The sequence below is a fragment of the Chaetura pelagica genome, unplaced genomic scaffold (assembly GCF_000747805.2).
Source record: "Chaetura pelagica isolate M959 unplaced genomic scaffold, ChaPel_1.0 scaffold76, whole genome shotgun sequence".
NCBI lineage: Eukaryota > Metazoa > Chordata > Aves > Apodiformes > Apodidae > Chaetura > Chaetura pelagica.
Window position 1 is genome coordinate 8,828,671 of NW_009970723.1, and position 23,199 is coordinate 8,851,869.

The 23,199-nt window shown below is 35.5% G+C and overlaps 1 protein-coding gene across 1 annotated transcript; it reads left to right on the forward strand.

Annotated features, from left to right (window-relative positions):
- Nucleotides 1-1,805: 1,805 nt before the first annotated feature.
- Nucleotides 1,806-22,385, forward strand: MTDH (metadherin). The gene is made up of 11 exons (XM_010006443.1): nt 1,806-1,882; nt 2,303-2,482; nt 3,965-4,033; nt 6,576-6,827; nt 8,905-8,988; nt 10,809-10,907; nt 13,356-13,480; nt 14,046-14,165; nt 16,585-16,704; nt 20,069-20,225; nt 21,697-22,385. The coding sequence occupies exons 2-11, from the start codon at nt 2,440-2,442 to the stop codon at nt 21,765-21,767; spliced, it is 1,140 nt and encodes a 379-aa protein (XP_010004745.1). The 5' UTR covers nt 1,806-1,882; nt 2,303-2,439; the 3' UTR covers nt 21,768-22,385.
- The last annotated feature ends 814 nt before the right edge of the window (nt 22,386-23,199 follow it).

Consider the following 23,199-nt stretch of genomic DNA (forward strand, 5'->3'; position numbering starts at 1 on the left):
AAAGTTTGATATTTTCATGAGAAGTGTAAAATTTTATGTCAATACTTCTACAGGAGCTAGTCATTTAAGAAACGGGAGTTTTACCTTGGAGGAGTAGTCATGTTAAACTGCTCTTTGGGAGACTTCTGAAGTAATTCAGATTTTCTCTTACTACCAGAGGACAGTTGCTAGTTATGGCTTTGTTGGTGGGAGACACTAAGACCTCAACTTCCATTCTCAACATAGCTGAAAATGGGAGACTTAGGTAGAAACATACTAATCTTTCCTGTACTTGAGCACCAAGGAAGTGATTAATAATTGTTTTCCATGCTGTCTGCTTCCCTTGTTAATTTTTTTCCTTAGAAAGTGCTCTGGCAAATTACTTGGCTTTTTCGTTTTTGTTTTTTTTTTTAGAAAATTTTTTTCTCAGGTTGTTTTTGAAACCAACGCTTTCCTTTTGGATGCTTCTCGGAAGTGAAGGTAGCTGGTATATGGGTAAAGGTAGTCTACTGAGCAAGTACGTAGTAAACCATGAGTTAACTGCTCAGGTCAGGTCCCCAGTTGTTACAGGTGTGTTAGCACAGCATTGCATATAAGCAAGTGAAATTTGTATTGTCTCTGGTGCTGCACTAACAAACTTTACTGCTTTCAGTACCTGTATTAAAGCTACATGGTACTTCTTGGGCATGTTAACTCAAAGGCACGTGAACTGTATGCCATGGTGGGCCAGTAGGATAGCTGCTGCAGCTGTGGTGATAATTTGTCAGTTCTAAATTCTAGGAAGATTATTATACTTTTTGGCATCTAAGACTAGAAAATAATATAGTTTGAAATCAAGTATAAAGCTGGCAATTACTTGTCTTACTCAGGCAGAAGCATGTATTCCAGAAGGACTTCTGGCATTCTTAGAATGTCCTTATTCAAATATTTCAGAGACAGTGAATTAGTGAATAGTTCCTCTTGTAACATTTGAGTGGATAACTATCCTTCAATAAGTCAGTTTTTTAAATTTAGGTTTGTCTGGTAGTTCTTACACCTTTCTTCAATAGGCTGAAAAGCTTTTCAGTACAGTATTTGCTAAGAAGGAAGTCAAATCAGTTGGCCATCTTAGCTTATCAAAAGATTAAACTCCAGTGTTTTGTGCAGTACACTCTCTCCCAGTATCGTGGGTCATTTTTCATATTTTCTTCCTCAGTATTATCTTTTAATACTTCATATTTCTACTTCTTGCAACAAAACTGCTTGCAGAAGTAGTCATCTCTGTTCCTCTTCATTTGTCTCTGCTTGTGTGGCCAAAGAGCTGTAATTGGTAAGGCCTTGGGGAAAAAAACCCTGCGTATCTATTGTATGGACTCTAATCACAGTTCTTGTTTTTGTGAAGTAATTTTCCAAGCTGGAGTTCTCTTTTCCACTTTTTTAAAAGAACTCAGCAGCGTTCTTTCTCCATGTATAACTTCATACTTGCTTTTGCTCAAAACAAATTCTGCTAGAGCAGGATCTGTCTGCCAAACAGTTCATACTCCTCTGTGATTGTGATGCACAGCTTCTTCCACCAGGCTTTGTGCTCTGTAGCATGAGTAATCACATCCCCACCTTCCATTTGTGTACTGCATGAGTCTTTCTTATTACTTCAACAGTCTTAACTGCTGTTCAGGCATTACTAATATTGAGTACTCCTTTCAGAGGGCTGTCCATACAAAGGGTTGTTCAAGAATATATATTTTAAACTTATTCCTGTATTTCAGCAGGGGAGAATTGTAAATCACTATGAGAAGTGAGCACTGAGTAATTATTAAGAGAATTGTTTTGTTTTTATTCCAGTCAAAGAAAAAAAAGAAATCAAAGGGAGATGCTAAAACGGTTCAGGATACGTCACGTCTAGATGGAAAGGAAGTTGATGAAGGTACTGAACACAAATGCAACAAAAAATACGCAATTAGACATGTTTTGGCTTAAATAAGTTTTACTTATTTGTGCTTCATAAAGAAACACATTAAACTTATTTTGTAGTAACTCCATAGTTGTATATTATATCTGGAAATCTGATTTTTGAATCAACAGCATTTAATAGCATTGATTTTTTTTATTATTTTTTTTATTTATTTTTTTTTTGAGTTAAACTTACAAAAACTGAGAAAAGTTGGGCCCTCAATGTTTTTCCTGTTTTGGTCTGTGAAGCAAAGTATTGCATTGTATCCAGGAAAGCTTATCTTTGGCCAGTCATTCATGTTTTCCAACTAATGTTGAAATTGATATCCAGGTCTGTGATTTTTAAGCTAAAGCCATTTTTGCTCTCTGGTGTTTTCATTTGGGCCATGTTTAGGAGCCTGGGAAACAAAAATCAGTAACAGAGAGAAGCGACAGCAGCGTAAGCGAGACAAGGTGCTGACCGACAGTGGCTCAGGAGAATCAAATCTCCAAGCAGTGGAAAATACAGTTTCTGTGTCCATTGAACAACTGATGCCTACACCATCGCTTCCAGCTGGTCTCAGGAAAAATAAAGGTATGATGGTCGATAGGTCTATGAACATGTTCTAGAAAGATAATTTTACTTGGATGACTGTGTTGGATGTATGGTAGGTGTATTTGGAGGTGTAAGTCTTGAGGAAATTATTTCTAGCCATGTCAAGCTACCTTTTATTGTGCAAAACACCACCTTTTTTAGAGCCATGCTTTGGAGGGAGCTCAGGAGAGAACATTCTGGAATAAGTGGCTGAGGCACTGGCCTCCACGCCAGAGCTCTGTCAGTAGCTGTACAGCTGCGTAGGCATACGTCTTCATTCCTTCACTTGTGCTCTGCTGACTTTGCCCTTTTTGTTTCTGAAAACTTCAAAGGCATGCTAGCACTGCTGCAGGGAGCATCAACTCCTTAACTTTATAAATGCTTCCTTGTTGGAAGGTTATACGCGTGACTTCTCTCTGCAGATCACTTACTGCTTAAAATGTAGACATTTTTTTGAGCATTGATTTAGTAGTACCTGTGCTTAAGCTGTTCATAATGGTGGGACACATCTGGCAGAGACTAGGTTGTCAATTATTACAGCTAAGGATTCAATAGGAAATGCAGGCTTTAGCTTCTGTTGGCTGCTACTGTTTAAGAAAAAATGTTCCATGGACTGGTTTAAACAGTGTGTAGAACAGTGTGTAGACAAAGCAATTCATATTTGGCTGCAACTGAGAAATGGTCTAAGAAGCTAAAAGAATCTGAAGACTCAAACTGTTCAGCTTTCTGACATACTTTTAACTACTTAAATACTTGGTGCTTTGAGTAAGTGAAACTTGCTGTTCTAGCAAAGTGGCAAAAAGACTGAGCCTAGCAATCAGTGATCTGGTACAATGTAACAGTATATTGAAGTTTGCATGCCTTACCTGGTGTTCTTAGTCACACTTGTTTGCGTCTTGACTGAGTTCTTGTCCTTGAGGACTAGATCAGCTGTTTCCTGTTTTACTTTTTTTCCTGTCCGTTTACACACAGCTTCAAGAAATGGTAATTTCAGCTGTGGCTGCCCATAACGACTGCAACCTCTCTAGCCAGGATCCTTGATGCATCATTTGTTCTTATGTATCAACTTGCACCAGACCAGTCTGAAAATAATTCAGCTGTATCTAGTGTTTTTGTGAAAAGGCAGAAGTGAGAAATAGCTGTGAAATACTTAGAGTTGCTCTTTGTTTGAAAATGTCAGCCTTTATTTTAGGTTTCTGTTCACCATCCTTTGGGAAACCAGCTGGAGCTATTGAAAATCTGCAGTTATTTGGTTTATAGGCACTAAATAAGTTTTGAGTTCATTCTGTTTGTAAAATAAACACAAATAATAATAAAATATAGAGCATTTAAATTTTATTATTTGATTTTCTGAAAATGTCTTCATTTACTTTAAGATATTGATGTTTATTTTTCTTAAAATATCAGTGATGGGTACTCTTAGACTTTTACAGATATTGCTATTTGAAAAAAAAAATTAATCTGTTTCCTCTTCTTAATCAGGTGATGCACTTCTGAATGCACAAGTTAGCAGCTCTAAGCCTGCAAAGGGGGAGTCATCAGTTCCACAAGGTAAAAGGCTTTCATTATTAAGCATACTAATAAACTAGAAGAGAACTCTACAGAAGCAAAAACATGATTTGTTGGTGCAGAATTTTGTGAGGTAACTGAACTGGAACTTTGTTATGCAGCTGGCTTTTTGGGCTATGCAGATGTTATGCTTCTAAGTTGCAATAACTTTTTAACAGGTTGAAAACAGTCTCTGTTATATGTAGAAAAAGGATTTGGTGTCAGGAATTTTCAGCCAGATCATCTATTATACAAATTACTACTTACAGAACAATAAAGCTTGTTCTCAAACTCCACTTAAAAATTCTCTATGCTAGCTTTTCAGTATTACTCCCTTTTTATATTAAATAATTGATTTTTTTGCACAAATAAAAACTTAATGTATATAACTGCAGAGAGCTGAAAGATGCCAGTCCAGATTGTTGTAAAGTTTGCACTTGTTTCAGATCGTAAACACGAGTTACTCAGTTCTTTAGATACTGCTTTGAGAGGCATACTTTAAATACATTAATTTGGAAAGTAAGTATATATAAATATATGCTTGTAAATAAATATATGCCATACACAGGCTTGTTAAAATACTTGGCTATTTTCACACTGTGACTGACTAGTGAATATTAGCAGTATTCTGATAAGAGATACTGTTACAGTAACACTTAAAGTGAGTTTGGCGTAATGAAATCAAGATGGTTGTTTTTACTCATAGCCAGTATTAGTGATGTTGCTTTAATGTAAAGTATCCAGTGTAATTAAGCAAGTCAACAACTGAGTTATTAGAAGCACACAGGTCCAGGAAGTGGCCCAGTTTGTACTACTTTGAGGGCTTTACTTCACATGCAAACTTCCTGGACCGTAGTACAGAAGAAGCTATATTCTTCAGAGATGCATGATGAAAGGATAAGAAGCAATAATCAAGCTTCTGTAAGGGAAATTCTGACTGGCCATGGGGAAGAAAGCACTTCGTAAGATTGCTGAGAGGTACTTTGAGCTGCTAGCCTTTATGATTTCTAGAACTTGAATAAAGCGGTATTTTTTAAGTCAGCTGTGCTGTGAATGGAAGGTAAAACTAGGTGACATCTAGAGATCCCTTCCAGTCTTCATTTTGCTATGATTCAGTGAAAACTTACTGGTAGTATAGAAAGTAGATGTTTGTGATAAGAAAATAGTATGATAAACACGAAATAATCAAGCTCCTGCTTCAGGACTTCAGCTGTCTTTTTGCAGCATTTAAAGACTTTTTCTATCAGCTACGCTTTGGTTTCAGTCTCATTGCTTTTTTGTTGCTACCTTCCCCTAAGACGTCATATTATGGTTAGAGGACATAGACTTACACAAACAATATTAATCCTGTGGGGTTGTATAGAGGAAGGGCAGCGGTTTTAGGTTCAGAAATGGTGACTTTTCAGTATCTGTACTGGGAATTATTTGTCTGAGAAAATGTAGGCATATCTCACCTAACCAGTTCCTTGCTGGTGAGGCTATCTTGAATGTGGCACATTCATGCTGTCTGAGCTATGAGTTCATTTGAGAAATGAAATACTTAGTCTGTAGTTTTTGTTGGCATGCGGTCCTGACTTACTCTGGATCAGGTTTTGGCTGACTGTGTCAGTGTTAGACTTGCAATGTGCAGGTATTTCTTAATTGTTTGTAGGTGAGAAGTTTTTCTATTGCTTACATTGCTTGTATAAAAAGAGAGAGAATTTCATATACAGAGCCCTTTGAGAAAGATTTGTGATACATGAGAGGTCAGGCTGGGTGCACCAGGTAACCATTAGCCCATTTTATTGGGACATTTAATTAAACTTTGCCTCAGTATACTACTGACTTGTCTCAAAGTATACATTAAACTTGCTACGACTAGTAATTCTGCAACAGGATAGACTGTTGCAGTTAGGCTTGTGGTCTTTAACCCTAGTATAACATAACGCTCTCAAAAATAATAAATAACCAGTATATTTTACCATTGTTTTTTTCCTCTAACTTTGATGGACTGTATAGTCAATATGATAGCTGTGCCCTGGGAAGCATTTTCTAGTCCTTGGTCATTTTGATCTGCTTCCTGCCTAAAGAACTGCTTTGTGCAGTTATGAAGAAGAAATTATTAATTTGGTGCACGAATCGTTGCCGTACTCTGTAAGAGAAATTACCTGGTAGTGTTGGAAGCACCTCCAACTCTTTTTCTCTTCTTTTTTTTTTTTGTGTTTTGTTTTGTTTGTTTGTTTTGGGGGTTTTTGGGGTTTTTTGTAATCTAGAGGTGCTGGTTCACCAAGATACCAGCTGCATAAGGAAAGGATTGCAGGAAGGAGAGTGCAGTTTAGTGCTGTCTTTTCCTCCTTCTTGAAGTTAGTAGACAGATGGTGCATATTATCTGAACTGGAAAATCTGCTGAGACAGAGCAGCAGCTTTTCTGTATCACACTGGTGGAGCAAAGCTCATGTTCCATTGTCCTTTTTTAAATTGTTAAGTATATGTGCACACAGGTAGTATTTTCATTATTCCTTCCGTTCTTATTTTATAAAATGCTTTCATTATGCTTGCATTTAAGTTGCTGCAGGATTGAGTGAAAGCCATACAGTAAATGGGGGAAGCTGGAATGAGAAATCTGTGAAGATCTCCTCCCAAATCAGTGTAGGGGAGGAGAAGTGGACATCTGTTCCCTCAACTGCAGCTGGGAAGAGGAAGACTGAGACATCAGCTTGGGGCCAGGACACTGGAGATGCTAATGGAAATGGAAAGGACTGGGGTGTAACTCTGGTGGGCAGGCCCTGGAAGGAGCGTTCTTTGTTCACTCCTATTGGTAAGCAATTCCAAAAAAAACCTGTTTCACTTAAGCATTTTTTACATAAGTATAATTTTTAGTAGAGAATCTTTTAAGTAGCCTTATGTTTATATATTAAAAACGTCTTGGAGTGGTCCAATGAACTAAGTGATTTCTGTTTACTCTTAAATTCTGATGGCTTAATATCTATGTGTTTACAGTTCAGCTGGGTTTTTTGGAGTTCATCTGAAATAAATTATTTCTGTGAAGAAATAAAAAAAATTTATATCACTCTCTTAAATTTCTGAAAGTAATTACTAAGTTATTTTGAAATGTAGCTTCTTTTCTTAATGAATGCCTTAAAACCTTTGCTGTAACTCTATTATGTTCATCCAAAATTATCAACTGTGTTTTTAGACTCTAGGCATACAGAATGTTCAGCTCTTGTGACATCTAATGTTACACAGTTCTTAGTCATCCTTAGTACAATTTTTTTGCCTTTATACTTGTACTGTCCATAATAAAGGAGAAGAGGATTCTGCTCTCTCTGGGCAACAATTTTTGGCTTATTTGTAGGTGCTGTAATATGGTCCTTCCCATTGTTCAGTCTAAGTGATGCTAGACTCTCTTTTGTAGTCAGCAGTGTTGCTTTAGTTTAGACCTCTTGTATTTGCCTCGCATACCTTGAAATGTGCCTGAGGCTGCTATACTTTTGAAAGCTTTACTATAGCCAAGTAGAAAGAAAGGGCTTTTTTTCACATTCCAGTTTGTTGTATATTCTAATAAGGTGGTTCTTAATAACTGCCACCAGCTTGGTGTTGTTTTTGTTACTGAGAATTCACAATGCCTGACCAAGCTGATTATGCTTCTGGTAACATAATTAGTTTTGTGGGTGAGGGGAGAGCAACAAACATCTTTCACAATGTTTTCAACATGCTTTCAACATTGCTTCTCTCAGTATTACTGTATCCAAGTTAGGATGGTTGAAAAACCGGTCAGGCTCAAAGGTAGGGTTTAGTGAGTCATACTCTACCTGGAGGCTGGTAACAAGGGGGATATCACAGGGCTGTGTACTTAGATTGGTCCTGTTTATCATCTTTATAAATTATCTGGAGGAAATAACAGGGTATCATTCGCATCAGATTCCCAGATTACACCAAACTTAAGTGGGAAAGGGGGAGCAAGTTGATACTGTCCAGATCAGGGGTGCCATCCAGAGACACCTGAACCAGCAGAGAAATAGGTCAACAGGAACCTGAGGAAGTTCAACGTGGACAGCTGTGAAGTGCTACATCTGGGTTGGAAGCACCCCTGGCCAAGGACCGCCTGTAGAGCAGCTCTGCAGATAGAGAGTCCTTGTGGACAACAAGCTGGACATGAGCCCCAGCAGCAGAGGACACCAAGAATATTCTGGGCTGTACTAACTGACTCAGTAGTTGAGAATAGTTATTATCCACTTCTTGGATAGCATCTGGAATACTCTGTTCAGTTTTGAGTGCACTGTCCCCCAATGAAAAAAAAAAAAAAAATTAAATAAAAGCTGCTATAACTCCTAGTAGTTCATATTTAAAATCACATTTTAACCATCTGTTTCTTTTGACACATTAATGCAACTGATTATTTCTGCTTATTTTCTACCTTACACTTAACATCAAGTGTGTCTTAATTTTTAATCAATATCTCAATTTTGTTAAAAATTGTTCTGAACTTTGTTCTGTTCTTTAATTTGTATACAATTTGTTTAAAGCCAGATTTTATCTATGGAATTAATAAATATCCTTTTCAGTAGCTTAGATGCTTGCATTAATGGGAAGAATAATACTATTTGGGTTAAAAACAATTTACTTCTTTCCTTTGTGAGAAGTTCATATATAGAAGAAGCAGTAGAGGGAAGATGATCTTGAAAAGCTTGAAAATTGTTTCAAGCTATGTGTTCATGCAGTGACATCTTTATCACCATTAATTGTCTCATGTAATAGGTAAAATTATCCCCTCAGTTGTGTGAAATATTAACATAGCTGGAACTTGTGCTGTTTTTTGACTCTGTGCATAATTAAATGGCTAACTCAACATTGCCAGCAACATTCTTTTTTTTTCTTTTTTCCTGCCCCCACAGCTGCTTGGAATGTGGATGCAAGGATTAATACCTCTGAACAGAATTCTACTTCTTTCTCGTCATTTGGATTAACTGGAGTTGCTGGTATGTATGCCCTTCCAAAGATTTTTCCACTCTCCCTGACCCCAACCTGCTGAAAGTAAAATTTGCCAAGTATTATTAATATGCATCTTTCTCAGTGTTCTTTCAAAGCAGTGCAGATAACTCCAAACAAGTGCTAGATGTGTTTTAGGAAAGTCTATAAAGCTTTTTTCTTATTCTAAAATTATTCAATAAAGTAACTGTTTTAAGTTGAGAGTCTAAAGCTAAATCAATAAGAAAGTGATACTTTTTTTAGCCTTGTTTGTGTGTTGAGTCTAAATAACGGGCATAAGAGATTACTTAGTATTGCTGTGTCTCAAGCTGGAGATCTGAAGATTGCTCTCTAAGAAATTCTACTTACCCATATCTTCTGGGAGGTTTGTCATTTGGTGATTGGGATTTTTTCCCTTCAAGGAACTGAAGCACTACTTTGGAAATACATTCTATGGACAGGATTTGAAGTCCTGAGTCTTTTTCCTCTATGATGGGTGGGAAAGCTAAGGTCTGGGTTTTTCTTGTTTTGAAGGGTAAAATTGCTATAGAATGCAAACCTGGCTCACTTAGAAATCTTCTGTGTTAAACTTACTGACATGAGTGTTACAGTGATTTATTATGCAGTAAAGCAATCATAATTAGGTTTTCTGCTCTTTCTTGCTTACCCCATTATCTAACTAGCTTGGTGTGTGTTTTCTTTTAGGAAGTACTTTATGGACAAGTACTTTATGCATTTAGGCTATGTTTACTTGCATTGGAGTTTGCAGTCTTTTAGCCGTGGAACTTGAGCTCTTTGTCCTACAGCTTGCATCAGTTCTTCATTCTCTGTACTCATCTGAGGCAGGGTAACAAGTTACGAGTTCCAGGGTCTAATTTATCAGACTTTCCAAAGAACAGTTCACTTAATGGAAACATTGTCTTAAAGAAGGAACAAAGTTTTTCTTAATTGTAGAGAGTTTTAATTAAAAAACATTTGCCAGGGTAGCCATGTGACTGATCTTAAGATTCATCTGCAGTACCACCATTCCAACTTCAAGTAAGAGAGAAGTGTGAAGCAAATGAAGTGTATTAATCATCTTTGATGCACATTAGCCAACAATGTTGTAATGCAAAGCAACCACAGGAATGAATGTTTACTACTTGAAGAGTTGTTTATAAAATAGAGTCCCAGGTAGCCATGGTCCTATTTAAACTTAATTTTGAAAGTGAATCTCGTCGTAAAGTAATATATTAGCTTCTCTTGGTCTCACAGTCAAGCTTTTTTGGTTTTGTGCCAATGCCCTATTTTTCTTAAAATAAAGGTGTTGTATGTCTCACACTTTGTGTTATCATGAGTGGTATTGGCTTTTTGTTTTTTGTCATGCTGCTTTTATGCTCTGGAAACCTTTTACTTGAAATGAGAATTGGATTTTTAGTACTTAATAATTTAATTGTTTTATCTACAATGTGATTGATGAGGTTTCTTTCTAGTACTCTTTTCTTGTAAGCATCTCCCTGGAAGAGTCCTTACTGATACAGGATAATAATTTTACTAACCGTTTTTCAGTTTGAGGAGACTGCTGTAAACCTTAGACTGCTGTTGTTCACCCTTCTTATCTCTTTTCCATACTCTTCTTCCAACTTTATTCTGTCTTTCTTCTTTAGTTCCCTTGTTTTCTTAATATATCTCATATTCAAAAGCCTTGTATATTCCCTGTCCTGTGCAGTCCTTAAAATCAGACTTCTATTTTGAGCTGTCTTCCTTTTCTACTTTGATAAGAATTTATTTACTCAAGAGAACTTGGGAAGCTTGTTTACTTACAAGTACAATTTGATTTATTCTCTTTCAGGATCCAACAATGAATCAGTTTCTCAGACTGGTGCTCCTGATTTTCAGTGGGATCTAAGCCATGCTCAGCCCCCTGTTGATGACGAATGGTCTGGGTTAAGTATGTTCCTCTAAAACATTCATTAACAAAGTCTTGTTAATTACTATTATTTTAAAGTATAGTTACTTGAATTAGCTGCTTGTGTAGGTAATCTGAAGAAAATCTGAAGAAAAGTTTCACTTCTTTAATTCTAATTGACGGTTTGAAGAAAGCAGGAAGAAGTATTTTGGCAGATGATAATAGAAGATGGTTAATTTTTTAGGAAAAACACTTGCATATTGAAACTGAGAAGTGAAAGAGAGCTCATGCATTTGAAGGTAGTTTTGGCTTTTGCTAGAAAATCTTACTAATTCTTTAAGACAGTCTTACTGTGAATGATAAGAAGAATCTACTGCAAGTCTGCAAAAGAATGTAGGTATTTAGCAGGTTGTATTAGTCACTGAGTTTGCTTTTAAGTGTTTTAGTACTTTACAGGAAACTTAATGTGATCTAAGACTTGTAATTAGTCTAACTTACTTTCTTATTTAGCAGACATTAGGAAGCTATTATGTGTGTAGAAGCATATGTAGGATAGAAATCACTGAAATGACTTGGGAATTGTAGTAAAGTTGGTGTTTATTCTTCCCTTTCCCCTCTCTGCCAATTTTAAAATATTCTTGTAGTTGTTAACCACAGTCTCTCCCTGAAAAGGGATGGACTACAGTAAAGTTACAACCATTCCTAGATATTTACTAGTGCAGCTGTAACTGAAGAAGGCTTTCAGCCTTAAATCGACTTTCTGAACTATCTTATAGTTTACATCTTTATTCAGTCAGATTTTAAAAAGTTAAGAAAAATAATATCGTGCTTCCTACTAGATCTGAAAAATTGTTCAAGAAATTGACCAGAAAAGCTGCCATGTATGTTACTTTCTCTTTAAGAAAAACTTACTGTTTAATAACTGCAAACATGGAACTAGTTGATGCAGTCCTTGATTCCACTGATTTTGGCATGACTGCTCTGATGCCAGATCATTTTGAAATTTTACCTTTTGTCTTTTATCTGACTTAAAGATAAGGAAAGCACATATCAGTTAATCATTTGAAAGCAATTTGTTTTAGATACTATCAAAAGCATAATTTATTCACCTCTCTGACCACAGAAGGTTTATGGCTATAACTTCTCTGAATAGAGTGATGCAGATGTAGATATCAGCTAATTGAAGGGTGCACTCATCAAAGTGGGGAAATAATGGCAGTTTAGGCCAAGGTGATTAACATACACACCTTACTGCTTTTGTCAGGTTCAGGATAAGGAAATTAGCTGGATGCAAAAATACTACTAATTTTTGTTATGAATAAAAAATAACTTTTTTTTTTTCTTTAAGCAGCTAGTGAGAGGGCAGTATATAAACTGTAAAGTGTTCTGTTAGGCAGTAATTCGTTTTTTCAAATCAGTAAACTTTAGTGTTCAAAGTTAGTGTAAAAAAATTAATTTTTTTCTTTAAGCAGCTAGTGAGAGGGCAGTATATAAACTGTAAAGTGTTCTGTTAGGCAGTAATTCGTTTTTTCAAATCAGTAAACTTTAGTGTTCAAAGTTAGTGTAATTGAGGTAATGTTTTTATATGAAAGTAAGAGATGGAAAAGTGTTAGAAGTAATCTTAAGGTCTTTTAATGTGTGTTTGGTTTGATAATGCTTGGCGGTAAACTTAATTGGGGTTTTTTTTTACTTAATTTTCAAATGTTTAAACTGAATCCTGCTGTTAGCAGACTGAGTTTGCCTCTTACTCAATTTGGCATAGACTGAGGGTGAGAAATATTTGTGATGTCAATATAAATTTGAAATTAAATACTATGTTTTACTAGGTGTTCTGTTTTAAAATCAACTAGCTGTAACTTTCTACTAACAGTCAGTGTAAGGCTTAGTTCTTCCCTTCAGATCTTTTAATTTTTATGCAAGTGACCTTTAAATCTGTCTTTCCTGTATGACAACATAAATGTCATGTGATCATAAAAGAATGACAGCAGAATGGAGTAGGGACTTAGAGTCTTAGAGAAAATAAAGTTATTAAAAATGTCAGTGTTAGAAGATGACTTTTGGCTCAGTAAGATTGACACTTTCAGAGAAGTAACTTGTATAGGATTCTTACTAAAACAAGATTAGTCAGTGTTACTCTTAATTTTTTTACAAGCTTGGAAGAAGGCATAAGATAAAGAACAGCTCTTAAATTTGTCCGTCTTCGTCTAGTCTAGAAAAGTATCTCAAAGTGATTGCATCTAACTTGCTGTTGCTGTGATTTAGTTTGTAATTATTGCTCTGTAAAATAACCAAGTCTTGCTCATTACTACAAAATTTTTCCACCTATTGTTATTTACATTTTTTTCAGAAATGTAGGAAATTAATATTTGGATCATGATGGTGATAAGTGGTTTTATACATAGATTTTTATTACTTGTTTTTTGTTTTAAACTGTCAAAAAGCACCTACAAAGAAAGGAGACATTCCTGAAAACCTTCTTAATCTTTGTAGATGGGCTTTCTTCAGCTGATCCCAGCTCTGATTGGAATGCACCAGCAGAAGAGTGGGGAAACTGGGTAGATGAAGAAAAAGTTGCTTCTGTTCCTCAACCTGAAGAGATGCCTGACATTCAGAAGGTAAAAGGTGATATTTTCTCCTTAGATTCAGGACTTTGTCCTTACCACTGCCACTTTTTAAAGTAACTAAAGGGCATTGATAAAAGTAATCTCTCAACTCTTCTACACTGATAAGAGTATCACAATTGTGTTTAATGTGTCCACAGAGAAGGAAAATGCTGAATATTGTCAAGAAATTAAAGCCACTAAGTTCCATGTCAAATCTGCAGTCTCACCATAATATAAGATTACCTTATTGTTGTAGACTGAGAGGATTTAGATCTGTATTATAGAATCATAGTTTTTATAAATAGTTCTTAACAATATTTAATTATCTGTGTGAAAAACATTTCCATGCCAGCAGTACATGATGTTTTGTTGCCTCTTTCATTCTCAAATTCTATACCTGTATTACCAAATAGCATGTAAAGACTGGTCTTCCTAAAATTAACTGAATAAATAATATTGTGCTCATTTATACTTTTCTATGCAATTAAATTTCTTATAGCTATTAATTTGTGTTCAGTTTATAAAAGACATTTCATTCTCATTTTAAATGCTAAATATCTTCTATTCCTTTAAGAAGCCTTCAGATAATGAAAGAGATAAAGCAGAGCCCATTCTTCAAAGTTCTACAAGTGGAAAATCCAAGAAAAAGAAGAAGAAAAAGAAGAAACAGGGTGAAGAAGCTAACTCTGCTGCACAGGTAAATAGAACAACAAAGAGAGAGTCTGAAAGGCAATGCAGGAGGAATTCACAAAATCACCTTATTTTTGTATATTAATATCTTAAGTAAAAAGTATTTGGGGGAGACTAATTTCCTTATGGTGGGTTGTTTACTGTCATTTCTCAAGAGTTAAAGTAATCCTCTTACTAGTATTTCCTTTAATGTGAATGATTACATGTTAGACTTATGAAGGCAACATAGTAGTTTTCCTGGATTTATGGAAAGCATGACATACCTGGGAGGTGTTTATCCTGAAGTATTGGGTTTTTATCAATGCAGGATTCTGTACTGTAGGGATAGTTCCAGGAGGAACTCTGCTCTGCATGGGAAGCCTTTTCTTCCTGTCCTTTAAAACTGCTGCCTTGGCATATATAGCTAACTAGGAGAATGAGATAAATTGAATTTTTCTCTTAGGCTGTTTTAAAGTAAAATTCTACAAGAATGTAGTGGTTTTCTGAAGTACTGGCTTAGCTTGATTTATGTGAAATGGAATCAATACCTTAAACTTGGTGGAGCTACTCTTGAGTCAGATTTGAATGGGAGAGTACTTGCAAACTGAGGATTGGTGTTTTCTGTGTTACTTAAATAGCTTTTGAAGAATAACATTGAAATGGATTTATTGTAAAAATAGTAAAAGCAGATTGCACCTCACTTGGCAACTGAATCATGTTTGGTTAGATGAAAACAAGTACTTTCCTCATGGAAAAAAGCTTTTAGTAATTCATGCTTAGAATACATCCTGCTTCTGCTTATAGTGACAGCAATTAATAATTTACATTCTTTATGTAATGGTAAATACTCAGTTGGATCTGACTAGATTAGTTGGGGAGAGAGAGAAAGCATTACTTCAGTCATTCTTGCTTTGGATTTGCTTTTTATGATTATCATGTTACCAATCTGGGATTTTTTAAAAACAATTTAGAGGATTAAATTCCTGTTATGCTAAATCCTTTTGAAATGTTAAACATGGAGATGGATGCTTTTGTAAATTTGCAGTGTTTATTTTGAGGCAAAGTCAAACAGAGGCTACTAAGACTGCAGCTTTTTTGTAAATTAAATCAGTCATGCTCCAGCATTTACAGTGACTTGTACTGTAAGTCAGAATTCATAGGTTATGGTTAACAGGTTTTTGCAAATGTCTTGCATGGATCTTGGGGTTAGTGAACGTGTTTTCTGTGTCCTGTGAGCCGTCTTTCAAGATGTATATGTCAAATGGAGTCCTACCATCCATGATCAGATTCATTTATTCTATCGGTCTCCAGGCACTCTGATTTTGTTACTTGTTCCTTCAATCCATCAGTCCAGGAGATATTCCGTGTAAAGATTTTAATATTATTTTTTTTTAATGGAAAACCCTGGGGTGATGTTTGATAGGAGCAGAGGGATTGCTAATACATCAGATAAATTATCCTTGTTATAGCAGTTCAGTAATATAACTTACGGTCCTACTTCAAACTCACTTAGAATTTGTGGATTTATCCTCTGAAAGTTGAACATGTTCGTTTAAACAGCATCACCTTTCTTATTAATCATACTTGTTGACTTTGGTGTTTGTTGAGGCAGTGGAAGCTACCTTCAGAGCTAGATGTAAAGCAATATACATTTCTTGTCAAGAATCAAGAGACATAGACTAACTGTGTTTTCACAAAGTTTGAGGGGAAATAAGTGAAGGAACAGTGTTTCAAGAAGGTACATCCAGCTTAAAACTGCACACTTATGTTCTGTTTACTGTTCACCACAACAGGATTCTTCTGGTGTTATAAACAAATATAACTACTCATAATTCCTCATGTAAAATGAAAACTTTCCACCATTAGAGTGTTTTAAGAAGTAAAGATTGAGACTCTCAGATACCCTGGGTATCTCTTCAGTTTCTGTACTGAGAGGTTTGTTTCACAGGCATCCTGGCAGACTAAATTGGGTTGCAAAAATATTAAAGCCTAATATGCTGTAGAAAGGTGTATAGGTTCATATGCAGAGCTTCATTTTAAAACATTTTACTTGTAACAAGGCACAGAATTAACAGCAGTCATGTGTCTTAGTGATACTTAAGCAAAACTTTTAGAATAGTATATGTTTGGTTTCATATCCTTATGATTTTACAGGAGTGTGAGGTTCTGTTCCTTCAGAGATTGGGATTTTTGTGAGTAAATTGCATTAAGAGTTCTGCCTCCTAGGCTTTACTAGGTTCTACAGGTATTTTTGCATTACATTGTTCTATAAATCTTGAGTGTTACCATAGGCTGGTATTAGCTTACTAAATTTTTTTTAGATAGATTTTCTTAGTTAAAGAAGCTGATTATGATGACAAAACTGATGTGCAGGCAAGAGGAGTCAGAACTGTACTGCAAACATAGGCTCTTTTGTTTTTTTCCCCTCCCATCCCTCAATTTTGTAGGACACTGAAGAACTGGATAGAGAAGCTGGAGTGGAATTTCAAGAGAATACCTCCAAAGTTCAACCACAGCAGGAAATAGCTTTTTCTCGGAAGACCATAAGTACTAGTGAACCAGCTAAGGTAGGGATACAAAATTGGGTTTATGTTATTTCTGATTTGGAAGTGCTCAAAGTCCATTGAAACACGAATTTGTGTAGGTAAGGTTACAGTAAGAGTACTGATTCAGGGTATATATTTATGAATATAAAGGTGATGTAGGTCACTTACAAGCTACAGTATTTTAGATGTAGGTCAGTTACAAGTTTGAAAAAGGATGAGTCCTCTGAAAAGCAGCATCTTCTAAATCAGTAGACATTTTCATGGCTGTCAAGTTATTTTCTTGTTTGAATGTTCAAGCAATAGTTTAAAACTTTGAGATCTGTAAACACAGGAACTAGTAGGTCTCAACACAAGATTAATAGCATATATTACTGTTTCATTGTAACAGAATTAAGTGCTACTAACTTCGTAAATTCTGGCTTAAATGTAGTCTAAATTTTACTTCAGTGGCTGTGCTGAGCTTAATGACTGAAAAGTTCTTATTGAAACAATTCGTGAACTGACTATTCATATCAGCTCACAGTTAAATATTCTTGAGTACAAATTCTCTTTAATCTTATTCCAACTAGCAGCTTTCTTAGATACTGTTACCCTACAAGCATCACTTCATAGGAAGAAGTATTTAATACTTCTAGTAGTATTGGTTTTCTGTTCCATAGAGTGAACTATACCAGTTAAGACAGCAGTTTGGTACCACAGAATATCTGTGAGAATATTGAATTTTACTTCTTGATTTCTGAGGAATTGTTTTAAAAAGAACCATGTCTTAAGATTTAAAATAAATTATTAGAAGGAAATATTTTACAAGAGGCTGCATGTCACCAAAGTACAGAAAGAAAACTCGTATTTGGATTGTGACATCAAAGTGGTGTTTAGACATCTAGGAAGAAGTGTACTGGGGCATCCTAAAAGGCTGGCTTTTGCTGTTTAGAAATCTAAACTGATGGAAGAAATGCTTTTTAGGTACATGTAATGATTTTTTTTTTACCTGCAATTAGAAATTTTATTTTTTGCCATGAGGTGTCAGCACTGCCAAAATACCAGCTCAGTTTCAGCAGACTTTTCTCAATTGTTCAGTGTTTAAAACCATACCCAGCTTCCTAGGTGATTTCATAGCATCAGCTCTGTTGGAGAGTGCACTGTTTGGGGGGTATGTGAGCACTCCTGTTACTTTAGAGTCTTTAAATCTGTTTATGTGCCTTTGTAGAGCTGTGTTAGTGGCAATTTTCTGAAACAAGACATAGTCTGTATTAAAATTTATGTGGAGGCACAAGACAAAAAAGCCTGCTCTTAACAGGCTAACTTCCCCAGAAGTTAGTTGGATTTGATGAAGGACAATTTCTGAAAGGCTGTATCTAACAGTGCAGATGGTCTTCAAGTCTCCTTGCCATCAGACCTGGCTTTTTTGTAATTTCACTCACACACAAAGACGTCCTCTGTTGTTTGATTCGACTGTTCCAAAAAATTTTAGAAACAATCTATGACTGATGCATGAAGTTAATTACTTAAGTTTCCAAGGTAGGTAATTTAGTGTCAAGCAAATGCTCCAAAACATAAAAACCAAATATGAGGAAAAATAAACTGATATTAGAGTACCAATAAGTTATTATCCAGAAGAATATCCTCATAAAGACCAGAAACAGCTGAATGTTGAACACTTCTTGATTTTGTCCGGTGATGGTATTTTTCCCATATGCTACATTGGTCTGTGTGGAAACCTTTGGCATTTTATCAGCAGACACAGGTTTTAAATGAAGAGGGAGCTTTGGAAATCCTTCATTTGTAACCATTTCACAAGTCACTGCTTCATTAATAAGTTGTAGAATTATGCATGTAACTATTATGATCAAATAGGCATTGTTCATTGTTTTGGGTTTCCTTTCTGAACTGAGCTGTTAGCACAGAAAATCCTAGTGCAGAGTAGTTCCCAATTTTTAATGTTTGGTTTCCATGTCCACTTCCCCTCCAGAATTCAGACAGAAGTATGATATATAGAAAAAATGTAGTCAGCCTCCAACAGCTGTATGCCATTTAAAACTTAATTGAGTTGCTTTACCTGCAGGTAGAGAGTGACTGAGGCCTAACAAAACTGTATTTGTCAAGCTTGGAAGTCCTGTAGGATGGGAGTTCATTTTACCAGTGTGCTGATTTTATTTTTTTTAATATTTAAGATTACAGTCCCTTCAGTACACTAAGAGAAATATTGCAATTACAGTTACTGAAAAACTTGTTTCCATTTATGTGTAAGGACACTGCAAACTCCTCCTATAAGGTTCGACGACTGCTATGGTCTAAAAGCTGTTCAACTGCTTGCTCAGTATGATTTGGTTAAAAAGAAAAGTTAAAAAGTGTATCATCTTGGTCTTTTGTATATTCTGACTAAATTTTCAAGATGCACTGATGGAAACAGTACAAACTGGTAACTGTTATCTAGGATTACATCCACAGTAAGGGTTGGACGTAGACTTGACTGTTCTGTTGTGGTAGTTCCAGGTCCTTGCTGTTGTGGCACAACTACAGCCATGACATCTTAATAACATCCTAAAGGTTGCAGCTCATTGTTTGACTGATTTTCTGTTTTCTAATACACTCCTAATTTTGTCAGTATGGTTTTCATGTTGTGACTTTCCTAGTGGGATGTCAACATGACTTGAATTTTTACTTCTTTTTTACTGTATTCTAATTCCTGTAAGTGCTACACAGTGAACTGCTGTGACATCTTGTCCTTGCAGTGGGAACCTTCAAAACAGATCAGATGATTGGAACATAACTAGGAGTATCTTTTTCCTTGGCAGTTATTCCTGCAGTAGTTTCCACTGAAATGCTTTCTGACTGCTCTCACAGATACCTGTTATTCTAATATAAACATACAGAGTGTTTTGAGCATTTGATAGAAATGACTGCAAATGCTTTCTAAATACAATACAAGCTTCATTTGGTTATTGAGATGCATATTTGGACCTATACAGCATGCTTGTTTGTCTTGCAGCCAAATACATATATTTCACTGTATTGAATCTCTTCAGAATATGTATTTTAGAATCTTTTTAGGATCTTAGTGATGTTTAGATTATTCCTTCTTTCTTTGCATGTCACGTATTTTAAGAAAAAATAATTTGTGTGAATTAATTTTATTTTCTTTATTATTTTTATTTCATTTTTTCATTGATTCATTTTACTGGTATGCAACTAGAAGTTTTGGCACTAGATGGCAGTATTGCAGCCCTGATGTAAAATTTCAAAGAATTGTAATATTGGCTTAAATTTTCAATGCTATCTTTCCAGCAGCCACTGCATATACTCCCAAAGTAACACCATATATAAGTGTCTTCTATGTTGTATGACTGTATAAACTTCTGGAAATGTTTTTCTGTTTTCCAAGCAGCCTGAGGAGGCTCCTTCGCTTGCTGTTTCTACTGAGCCATCTGTAATTGTATCCGAGAGCGGTTCTGACAAGATCGCTTCCCAAGTGCCACAGATGCTGCAAGAGACAGATGTTTCTAGTCCCAATATTAAGCAAAACAGTGTGCCTCCTCCACAGAGTAAGTATCTCTTGGTACAATTCATTTGTCTGAATTCAGGGTGCACTTATTTTTCCTATAGAACATGAATAGTCAGATTGCTTTTCCTGAAATTTGAGTTTAGAGTGCCGTACAAATCCTTAGGGATTTCATGTATGTATCTTGCCATATCTTAGCTTTCTTTGAAGTACTTTGGCAAACATGCTTTTACTATGAGGAAAAACTGGCTTTGTGTGCTGGAATGACTGAAAAATGTCTTAGCCTTGTCCAGTCTTTAACAGACGTTTGGATGTACCCATCACCATCAGGACTGGAGCTCCCTCCATGCTGTGACTAAAGAGTTCTGCCAACAGTTTCAAAGGCCTGCTTCAGTGAAACAGATGGGTACTAACATAACAGTTGACAGGATGTTTAGCTACCAGATTTTGAAAAAAATACAAACAATTCAATTTTCAACCTACAGGGGTGGCTTTTTTCACTACTCAACTTAGTTCATTAACATCTTTTTCCGTATTCTCCCATGAAATATAGTAATCATGGAAGAAACCAGCTGGTGGTATGGGAGTGGGAAGGTATTGGGTGATGCACTTTTTTGTTGTCCCCTAACAGCACATACATCAGACTGAACTACTGCAGATATACTGCTTTATAAAATATGCTGTGTCCAGAGGTGTCAAATGCATCCCCTGTTGTACTCAGAAAAAGTGCTTGTATTGAAGTACTCGTTCAGTAAGACAGGAAAATTAGGATTTGGAAAGGCATTGCTTTAAAAAAAAAAAAGTTGTTGGAATTAGACTTTTTAATGAGATTAATGAATGCTGACATTTCATAAGAAGTTCCTGGCTAAGTGTTAAAAGTACTAAACCGGTTGTTAATGACTGCAGAAGAAATTAGATTATTTCATATTAGTCTTATTCAACTGCACTAATTGGCTTCTTCATTTTGAACAAATGAAGCAACAGAATCTTTCAAGTCAGTGTGTCAATGCAGAACTTTTTGTTGTAGTTGTGAAACATGAAGGCTTTTGAAGTTGAAAGAACATTTCTGATGTTCAGCATATGAAATATTAACTGATTTACCACAGTAACCACATCTTCACGGAATTTCGTTTTCTGACATGTCACTTATACTTAATGGGTAAAAATACTGTAATCTGAAAAAAGTGAACAATTAATGTCAGTTGTGCACATGTACATTATTTTCAGTTAGCAAAAAAAACAACCCTCAGTGTAAACATTAATTAAAATTACCTGTGTTGCATCTTTTTGTATTCGCAGAGTAAAAAAGTATGTTGAAATTAGCAGATTTGCTATTAAATGCACTCCAAAATAGTGTATTTGGGATGAGCAGCTAAATAAGACACTCAGAAATCATGCTGGTTGATTATTCTGAATAACTTCATTAGAATATTAGATGTACTATCCAGGATTTTGAAAGTCAATTCTGTGTAAACCTTCTCATTTCTAACACTGTAGTTGTATTTTGTTTTTAGCAAAGTCTGAAGAAAGCTGGGAATCCCCCAAACAAGTTAAAAAGAAGAAAAAAGCACGAAGGGAAACGTGAGCTTCCTGAGATGGACATGTGTTGCTGAATACTGTCATGAAGATTATGCTGTTTATGCAATAATTTGTGAACATGTACAGAATTTTATATAAATTTCAAACAGTTTTTAAAACAGAACTGCTGTGAACACAAACATCTTTAAAAAGGAATCAAAGGAAAGTAACTATGATATAGAAACAACATGCTACATTTGAAAGACATTCTGAAGAGTCTGTTTATCCAACTTTTGGAGAGAGATCTTAATTTAAAAAAAAAACAACTGGTTTTACAACACAGTGCCCTGTTTACAACAGATTATACTCTCATCTACAGCTGCGGATAAAAGATCAATTTCAAGGAAGGGTTTTCTGTAAAAATAATTGTCTGTACAACATTTGGGTGTTTCTTGCCTCTCTTTTGAGTGGTGCATTAGAAGCACAGAATGTCAACCATTTGAATTTGTTTCATGCCTAAATCAAAGTGCTTTGATTAAATGCATAATCTGCCCTATCTTTACGGTAAGGTGGTTAGCAAGTCTGCTAGCTTTTACAGGAATCACAAGTGCAAATCATTAACCATTTGTACAGTCAGACCTTCATGGTTTATTATATGAAGTTAACACAATAAAACTGCTTTGGGCTAAAAGTTTGAGAATGTGATTTGAAACTTGAGTATGGTTCATGAAGTTATTTTTGATAATGTCTGTTACCTTACTTGAATTGTTGAAGATAACAGTATATTTTTAAGAATGCAGTCATGTGCATAAAATTGATTTTTCTCCTTCATTTCCTGCAGTTCTTGGTTAATTCAGACTCCCATCTAAAACTATATCCTTTCAACTTTTAAACCTATGGAATTAATTGAATCAAATGTTCCGTTACCTTAACACTTTTTAACTTACCATACCCCGTTCTATTCTGCCATACCCAATTCTGTTCTGTTTTCTTATTACTGAAACTCTGAAGAAAGCAAAGTGAACTTCTTTCACTCACAAATTGTTTTGGATTTCAGAGCTCTGTTGGAGAACTGGAGTGGCTTCAGACAGCTTTAATTGACATTGTCAAGACCAGTTATCAGGAACACATTTTTTTACTGCCTTAACCTGTAGTATGTAGAATGTGTCTAGACTTCTGGACAGGAGTTAGTGTTTTTATATAAAAAAAAAATTCATGCAGGCATAGCAGTTGTAAAATAAAAGACCATTTCCCGCTTGAAACTGTTAATTAAAGTGGTGTTTAAGATGTCTTGTCATTTTCAGGCACTGTGTAATTACATGGTATCAAACTGGCAGATGTGTTTGTGTCTGTAAGGTGCATGCTCAGCCATGTACACTGTAAATAGCCTTTACAAAAATTTGTTTGATAGGGATGTTTATTAACACCACCTAGTAAATTCAGTTAAAGAAGAGCCAAGATTATTTTTTTTTCTTAAATAATTGACTTGTTTTGTGGTG